At 50.6% G+C, this 9,201-nt stretch overlaps 1 protein-coding gene across 2 annotated transcripts in view; it reads left to right on the forward strand.

Annotated features, from left to right (window-relative positions):
- The window catches only part of Astn1 (astrotactin 1), a 279,953-nt gene extending 273,110 nt beyond the window's left edge, over positions 1–6,843 (forward strand). For both annotated transcript variants that reach the window (XM_076831510.2, XM_076831511.2), the window contains exons 22-23: positions 3,569–3,752; positions 6,595–6,843. In XM_076831510.2, coding sequence (XP_076687625.1) covers positions 3,569–3,752; positions 6,595–6,832 — 422 coding nt within the window. In that variant the 3' untranslated portion in view covers positions 6,833–6,843. The remainder of the gene's footprint in view (positions 1–3,568; positions 3,753–6,594) is intronic.
- Positions 6,844–9,201: the final 2,358 nt, after the last annotated feature.

The following is a 9,201-nucleotide window of genomic DNA, read 5'->3' on the forward strand; positions in this document are numbered from 1 at the left end:
GCAGGTGCCAGCTCATGGTGGTGGTGAGCTCGACCCCCAGGCCAGCGTGAGGGTTGGGCAGGGCCTCGAGCTCACGGAGGAGCGCCAGTCCTCCTCGTCACCCGGCCGCCTTCACTGGCACCAGGCATCGACACATGGCCGTTCCTTTATTTGCTGCTTCCAGAGCTACTTATCAATCCTGGTATTAGAGGCTGAAGAAACAAAAATAATCAGACTTGATCTATTTTTTTGAGAAGTTTATCATCAGATTTTATGAATTTATTTTTTAATATTATAATTATTTAATAATTTGTTGGATAAATTAATATTATATTCATTTTTCCAACAAATATTCAGTCCTTACAAAATATTATATCATAATATTTGTCGGATAAATTAATATTTAATTTATCCAACAAATATTCGGTCCTTACCTGTCCCAGGCATTAGGAACAGGCCCTGGCCTCCTGGAGGTCATATCTGGGCAGGGACAACAGACGACAGCAACCAGAGAGTGAAATGTCTCCTATTTCAGGCGATGGCGTATCTCATGAAGGTCACTGTGTGGGGTGGGGCAGAGAAGTGCCGGGTGCATTTTGGCTGTGGTGGCTTGGGCAGAGGTGAAGGAGGAGGCCATAGATATCTAGGGGACATCATATCAGAAGCAGCAGTCCCGAGACTCGTGGCTTGTGGGAGAAGAGGAAAGCTTGCGGCCCTTGGTTCATGTTTAAAGAGAGGAATGGGGCAGGTCTGGTAGGGCCTGGTTGTCATGGAGACTGGATCCTGGGATTGCCCTGGAGAGCCCTGAGGGCTCTGGGCAGGATGTGTGATAATGGCAAAGGTGCCAAGAATCACGTCTCCTGCCACTGTCCTTCCTCAGCAGAGAGTGCCACACCAGAGCCTGGGATCTGGGCCATTTCCCCTTGTAAGAACTAACCCAGTGGCATCAGAGCAGGGTAGGAGGGGCGCCCCGACCTCCCCGGCCAAGCTGCTGTCTGATCCCGTTTTCCCTGCCCTGGTCATTCCTGTCTGAGCCGCACGGCCTGTCTCCCACTGAGTGGCTCTTAGAGCAGCCCCCTGCTCCCCTCTATCTCAGATCCACTGACTTTACACCTAGGTCCAATCAGAACCACGTCCTCTACCAGGGAAAGTCACTCCAGATTCCTCATCCCCAAGACTGGGCCTCCTGGGCCTTAAACTGGCGACATACAACCAACTACCCAGTGTCAGTGTAAAACAGCAATAGCAGAGAGACACACTTTAGAACTAAACTCCAGCCTAAATTGGCTGTGTGACCTTGGGCGGGTAACTGGGCCTTTCTGAATCTCCTTATTTATAAAATAGGGCATTTAAATCCATCTGCAGGAAGGTGAGAATTGAAATTCATGTATGGAAAGTTCTTGGCACTCACAGGTCTTTAATAAATAACCAGAGACACCACAGATCATCATCTTCTAGATCACTGTCCACTTTATGTCTTGATCCCATTTTAACAACCTGAAAATCTACATGATTTCTGATGCAAAATCATTTTTAGTGCAGCAAAATGTGTCGGCTTTAAGTTATGTTGCTAAAGGGGTGACGTAACCGGCCCGAGAAGCCTGCACCTGAAGTGGACTCATACTGCACCCAAGGTCATGAGTTCCATGAACTTAGCTGACATTTTCTATTCTGGCCCTGTGCTAGCTACCTGGGGCGCCAAGAAGTTCAGATCTGGCTCTGTCGTCACAGACATGGACAAGACAGACAAGCCAGAGAACAGCTGCACAGGACCAGAGAGTGAAATATCTCCTATTTCAGATGATGGCATATATCATGGAGGTCAATGTGTGTTCACTCCCCGACCCAGGACACTCCTGGGTGCAGCTGCCATCGCCAGGAGTCCTGCAGCCACGTGGGGCTGTGGCAAGGAGCAGGCTGCTGTGCCTTCCTCTCATGGAGCCTCAGTGGGGGGCGAAGGCTTTGGCTCCCTGGGGACGTGTTTCTTCATCCCTAGAGTCAACGCCGGGTCGAGACAAGCTTTGCTTCCCCAGCTCTGCTCCCGGCCGTGGAGGAAGACCAAGTCAGTACGTCTCCTCTCTGCAGCTTTAATGAGAAGGCGTGTGATGGTCCAGTGCTGTGAGCTGCAGAAGGAAACATTGTACTGAATCATTGTCCCTCTGCCACATCACCAAACTCAGGCCTCTTTGAGGCCAAAATACTGGAAAGATAAATCGCACTGAAAGAGGGCTCACGCAGAGCTGCAGAGTCTTCTGTCTGCCCCAGGGGTTCTGGGAAAGGTGCTGTTTCCACAGCACTGCTTCCCGGGGTCCACGCTGCTCAACAGTGACCTGCTGGTGCTTCACTTCCTCCCTGAGCAAAGGCCACTGGCAGCTTGGGCCACCGTCACTTTTGCAGAGCAATCATACCCAGGCACGTGCAACCTAGAAATGCAGGGCTACAATCCTCAGGGGAGTGAACTTGGACCGGTCTTGGACGGGAGCTGGTCTTCCTTTCTTTCTTTGTCCCTCTGGAGAGAACACTAGGGATCCAGGGGCTCCAGACAAAATGCAGCAGCCAGCTTCTCAGGAGGATGTGGCCAGTCCCTTGGAGCACCTTGTGTACTCCTCTCCCTGTTTCTTGCCTCATTCTCTTTCTCTTTCCTCCTGCTTCCCTGGGATTGCACCTGCCAATCAAGTGTGAATATTCGAGTTTTTGCCTCAGGTTACATACCTTTAGGAAACCTGGGTAGAGACAGAGTATTGTGACTGAACTCGACCTTAGAGGTATCCTAGTTGAACACTTTTATCTTAAACAAGATAAAACTGAAGGTTGGTGGGGCAGAGGCAAACTGAATCATACAAACCATTTTCTCCAGCCTTTAGGTTGGGTATTCTTTAACATCACACACACACACACACACACACACACACACACACACGAACATGTGCATATGAAGACACATATGCATGCACCAACACACATGTGCATATATATTAAATATGTGAAACCTTATTGATAGTTACATGCTGTGGAACTCTGTTTTGGTCAACGCTAGACATGCGGCTTATGCAGCAGTGGTCCCATAAGATTATAATGGAGCTGAAAAATTCCTGTCTTCACATAATGATGTTGTGGTATCATGATGCTGTAGCAGCAGAATGCATTCTTGTGTGTTTGTGGTGACGCTGGTACAAACAAACCAGCTACACTGCCAGTCATACAAAAGTCTTGCACATGCACTTATGTGCAGAACGTAACACTAGATCGTGGCAATAGATGGCTATGTTATTGATTTGTATATTTACTATATGCTATTTTTTGTCATTATTTTAGTGTACTCCCACTTGTAGAGAGGTTGCGCCAACCGCAGCTGCATACATCTCTTGTTCACCACGTCCCCTGATGCACCCTTTCTCTTGTGCCTTAATCTCTTCTTGTTCCATGCACCATGACCTGAGAACCTGTAATCCGCATGGAGCACAAAGCCTAGGTGTGCAGTAGACTGTACACTCTAGTTTTGTGCAAGTCTGATGTTTGCATAATGTTGAAATGTCTCAGACCCTCATTAAAGGATGCATGGTTCCTTTGCTTTTTCTTCCCTCCTCAGAAATAGCAGACAAGATCTACAATCTCTTCAATGGCTATACCAGTGGGAAAGAGCAACAGACTGCCTACAACACCCTCCTGGATCTGGGTTCCCCCACTTTACATCGAGTTCTCTACCACTATAACCAGCACTATGAGAGTTTTGGAGAATTCACCTGGCGGTGTGAGGATGAGTTAGGCCCCAGGTAACCAATGGACTGCACTGTCTCTTTTAAAGTTTCTTTCAAATTTTTGTACTTCTAGCTCCATAATACTGTTGCTGAGATTTCCTGCATGAGCTTAGGTGCTCAGAGAAATAAGTCCTCTGCTTTCTGATGGCCTTGGTCATGCAGATTAGTTTGTAAAGCTCTTTAAGCAGTCAAGTCATGAATGCATTTCCTGAACTCCGGAACCCTTTGCTCCTGGCCTGCTTTGCCCTCTGTATCATGCCGATGCTTAATTCCAAATGCCAAAACTGTAGGAGCCCAAAGCTCAGTCTTGGGAAAGGAAATTAGGAATTTATCAAGAAGTTTATCCAAAAATATTTATTGCACAAACTTTGCATATGTTATTTGCATAGTACAGACCAATTTTGAGTTAAATTCCGCATTCTTTTAGAAAGCAATATGAGAGTTGTTAAAGGCCCTCCTTGACCTTATTTTGCCCTAAGTTGCAATGGCACAGGGCTTACCAGCATCCCCTGGCCCCAGGCTGCTCCCCTCTGCCCTCCTTTCTTCTGACATTTATTGAGTACATACACAGTTCTAACTTAGGGAGAATAAATGCCGCAATTTGAATAGTACTAACATTGCATATTTCATCTTGATTTCTAAGGGCATTTGGAGTCTTTGTAAATTTCTCTTTTGTAACTCAAGAGTTAGAAGGAAAATTGGTTAATGAAGAAAGTGAGCAGGGGAAGAAATGTGGGTCTCACTGTAAGATCAAGCTGGCTACTGACTGTTCTCTCTCCTCCCAGGGGCCTCTTTCTGTGTAATACTGGTCTTTCACAGAAGAAAAAAGATGTTAGAAGACATTGTGTTGTCTCATTAGCCCATAGAAAAATAAAGTTTTTCCTCTCTGTGTCAGGGATCTCGGGGAGGACCAAAGGAGAGGGAAGTCCTCTACCTTCAGCTACATCAACCCGCTCTGGGGCTAGCTGAGAAAGTGGGCCTGTGGGTACAGACTTCCCGTGAGCAGTAGAAAGGCTTCCCTGGCGGAGACCTCCAGACTGAGTTCAGGGTGAAAATACTCCGTGCTGTTTCCAAGAAAGAAGGCTCCAGGGTCTGAGATGGTCAAGGGCAGACCCAGAGTAATTTTTATTGAAAAACCAGAACGTGAGCCGTGAAAGCCTCCACGAAGGCTCCATGGGGTACTTCAGTTTGCTCTTGGAGGGGGTGGCCAGGATGCCTCCCGCATGCTTCCTGAAGATGTTTCAGAGGCTGCTCTCCCTCTTCCTCTACTCCTGTTCTTCAACCCCGCCCCCCGCCCCCAGGAATCTGTTAGCAATGACTGCCATACAGTAGGATGGATGAAGAGGAAGGGCCACCAGTGTCCTCACTGCTGACAACTTTCGGAAAATCTTCTTGGCCAAGCAGCAGAAACTGATGATAGAGTATAGATCCTCGGACTGAGAAGCTGTTTGGTCGGGGGAGTGTTTGTTTGATGGGCGCTGACCTGCCATTGGAGTCAGGAAACGAGCCCTTCCCTGCAGTGACTCCCCGCCACTCTTGGCCCCTTGACTTTGCTGCCAGGCTCAACACCTTCCCTGCCTGGCTTCAGTGTGGCCTCTTAGGAATGCAGGGAGACGGCCCCTTGGGGACGCTCAGGGCCAGGACAGAAGAAGAGGAATGAAAGGAGCATGGTTATTGCCCTTTGAGAGTTCATTCTAAATAGGGTGCAGGAAACTTCCAGCTTCTGGGAGGAATTGTTGATGAAACTAGAAAAGGGAAGTTTCTCTGCATGAGCCAGGCAGTCCATAAACATCACAAGGCGCATGGTTGGTTGGGTGTTCCAGAGGAGCACGGTGCAGCCTCACGTGAGCTTCATCAAATAAGAGAATCTTCCTTCATGAGCTTCAGGTCACTTAGGTCTTTGAATAATTAATAATAATAATAATAGGTGAGGGAATCCTTCTGCACTCATCCTAAGTGTCGAGTGAGAGCCAGGGAGGCCTGAGGACCAGCTCTCAGGCAGCCTGATCTCTGACAGCGGGGGGTGCCAGGAAGAAGGGGCTGCAGGGCTGAGCTGTTTCCCCAGCTCTAGGCCAGAGGCTCTCACTCTGTAGTGCTGACCCAGGGGATCACTGCTTTCCAGGTGTGTGAGCTGAGGCAGCCCCCCCCCCCCGCCCTCCAAGCCCTTCTTTCCCACTCTTTTGACTGGGGCTTACTGGTATTGACGGTGGCCTCATGCCTCCTGGGGGCAATGAGAGTATGAACCATGAGCTTGCCTGGAGGTTAGCTAGGTGACATGTGCCACTGACAGTCTTCACTGCCCAAAGACTGACCCCATGTCCATGTGAGCTGAGGGCACAGCTGTCCTGGACCTCACTGTGCCATCATGACCTCAATGTGGGCACCAATGGTCACATTTGAAAGCCCCCTCAGTGCACTCTACCGGCTGCTGTCACCAGCTCAGACAGAGCCTTGAAAGGAGACATATTCAGCAAAGCACAGCACTCGCCATTTAGTGATGATGAATTAATGGCTTTAAAGAAAATTGATTTGATTTGTCTCCCAAGACTGCCGTCCCCACCATTCTAAAAGGTGTATGTTCCCACTAAGATATTAGGGTTTCTTTTTTTCTCTTGTTTATTTTTTCTTATTACATTTTCTCTTCTTTCTCTTGGTGCCTGCCCCACTGTGCGCAGTCAGCCCTCCATTCCCTCGTTCATTACCTGGATCTGCTGTTACAAGTGCCAAAGATAGAACAGTCCACAAAGCCCATCAGCCCCTGCCCTCTTGAAGTTTGGAGTCTCACACTAGTGGTGGCTCTCTGTCCTGCCTGCTTTCTTTCTTTTTAACCTAAGTATCCTCCATGCTCCGTCCACAGGAAAGCTGGCCTCATCCTCTCCCAGCTTGGAGACCTTAGCAGCTGGTGCGACGGACTCCTTCAGGAGCCCAAGATAGGCTTGCGCCGCAGCGCGCTCAAGTACCTGGGCTGCCGCTACAGCGAGATCAGGCCCTACGGACTCGACTGGTCAGAGCTCAGCCGGGACCTCAGGAAGACTTGTGAGGAGCAGACCCTGAGCATCCCCTACAATGACTACGGGGACAGCAAAGACGTCTGACAGCACGGGGCCAGCGAGTGGCTGCCAAACTGGGGCAGGAGAGCGGAGGGGGACATCTGGGTTGGTTTGTGGGTTTTTATCATTTTTTAATGGAACATTGAAAGCTCCAGAGATGACACCTACACCAGGGAGGAAGAGGTCTTTTCTCCTTGCGAACTTCTTCAGTCTGATGCGCTCCATCGGCACGATCAGTAAGCCCGCCAGGCGGTGGCTTCATGCAGCACCATTTTTTTCTTAGAGGGTTACTTTGGGACTTGTTTTGGTGTTAATTTGTTTCATCCTTTTTTTTTAACCCCCAAGAGTCCTGTCAAATGCTCAAGAGTTCTGTCATACTCCCACAAAGGTTCCACCTGGCCGAGGTACCTGTTCTTACTGAGTTCCTGAATCCATTGCAACTGGGGACAGAGGCGAAGCTGGAGAGCTAGGCCTGCACCGGCCTGACCTCAGGCCTTCCTTGGGAACCGTCTTGCTCTGGGAGCCCCAGCCCTGCTCACAGAGGAAGATGAAAAGCAAACTGGGGGACTGGCCCTTGTGTGTGCATCGCGGTTTCCTCCAGGCCTTCCTCCACCCCTCAAAGGTGAAACCTCGCCGCCGTGATAGCCCAGTGGGCCTCCTGGGTTTCTAGGTCTCCCATTTTAAGCCAGGATTAGAATTAAATCTCCCTCAATGGGGCTCTGCTCTGCCCTCTGAGCACCATTATCTTTCAGCAGTGACAAGATGCCCCCTGTGAAATCTCCTGGAAGGAGGCGTTCCTAAGTGGCAATCAGATGTCACTGCCAAGTGCACCTTCAGAGACGTCTCCCTGGGAGACTAGCTGGCAGTTCACAACTACTGAAGTAAGCAGAGTGCAGCATTTAAACAAACAAACCAACCCATGCCTCCTTTGAAAGGACCTCTTCGGACCACTAACGTGCACCCCAGCACCTGGGTTCTCAGTGCCTGCCCCTCACTTGGCAGGTGAGGCTGGGTTCACGTTTGGTCCGGTCCAAGAGGGGTTGGCACGTCCTTGTCAGTGTTTTGGTGAACTAGAGCTGTTATTGATCTCCAGAAAGGTCTGTCCTCTCGCTCCCCTTGCTAAACTTGCTGAGTTGCTAGTTTTGCCAGTGGTTTCCCTGAGGACCATCAGCGGGAGGATGCCGTGGTGGTCGCCACCTTCCGGCTGCTGGCATAGCAGAGTTTCTGTGCAGCCAGTCAGCACTGAGCCACAGCCCCACCCACTGCCTGAGCATTGCACAGAGGCCCAGCTGAGGGGAAGCCAGCCCTCCAGAAACAAGCCCCCCGGAGCCATGTCGGCCATCAATGGCCTTAAATGCCCACACCTCACTTTCAGCCACCCTTGCTTTGTCTGGGACCCCTTATGTGGAAACCCACGACAGAGGTGAGAAAGGAGGTGCAGGACGTATTAGATGAACCTGACTGACTTTTCCTAACTGGGAATAAGGACAGACAACAGTTTTGGGGGGCACTCTGGATATCCTTGAATCCTACAACAACCCCCTGGGGAAAGTGCTATTCCTGTCAACATCTCAGTGAAGAGGAAACCGAGGCAGAGAGGCAACGTGGCTTGTCCTTGTCCTTTGAGCGCTGTGTGCTGAGCCACAGTGTGAGTTCAAGCTGTTGGGACTTGAGGCACTGGGTCTAGCAGCCCCTGAGCCTTACTGCTCCTCAGGAGTGTTGCTCAAAGCACTCAGCCGTCCCAGCTCTGAGCTCCACGGGGACCTCCCCAGAGGGCTGCACCTTTCCCAGGCACCATGGCGCAGATGTGGCCACTGTGCGGTGGAACAGGGAGGAGCCGTGGAGCAAGCACCTTTGACCCGAAGCTCTGTAGCCCAGGCCTCTCCCAGTGATGGGAACAGCTAGGATGGGCCCGAAGGCCCAGACTGGCCTCGATCGCTCTCCTCTTCTTTCCAGAGAAACCTTGAATGATGTACGTCATTCTTCCTAACGCCAGGGCCAGAGACGCCCCTCCTTCCAGAGCAGAGAACATGGCTGCCCACCTGGGGTGGATGAGGGCCCCCAGGTAAAGTGCCTCCAAAGCAATTGTCCACCACTGCCACAGGAGGGGATGCCACGGGCCGAGGCCATCCTTCTGTTCAAGTCTGTGCAGAAGACGGCATCTTGACTTGGAGTAGCAGGACGGCGAGGCCACCGGCTCCTTCCTGCCCAGCAGTGGGGAGACAGGGCTGACGGCAGGGAGGGAGGAGGAGTGGCACCGAGCCACCCGCTGTTACCCCTTCCTGTTTTTATTTTGTAAAGGCACACTACCTTCCTCTCTCCTTCGTCCTTGTTCCCTGCTCAACCCTGTCCCTCCACCTCCTTTTTGTCCCCTTTTCCTTTGTCCCCTCCCTTTGCTGTTTTTTCCCCTCCCT

The sequence above is a fragment of the Callospermophilus lateralis genome, chromosome 13 (assembly GCF_048772815.1).
Source record: "Callospermophilus lateralis isolate mCalLat2 chromosome 13, mCalLat2.hap1, whole genome shotgun sequence".
NCBI lineage: Eukaryota > Metazoa > Chordata > Mammalia > Rodentia > Sciuridae > Callospermophilus > Callospermophilus lateralis.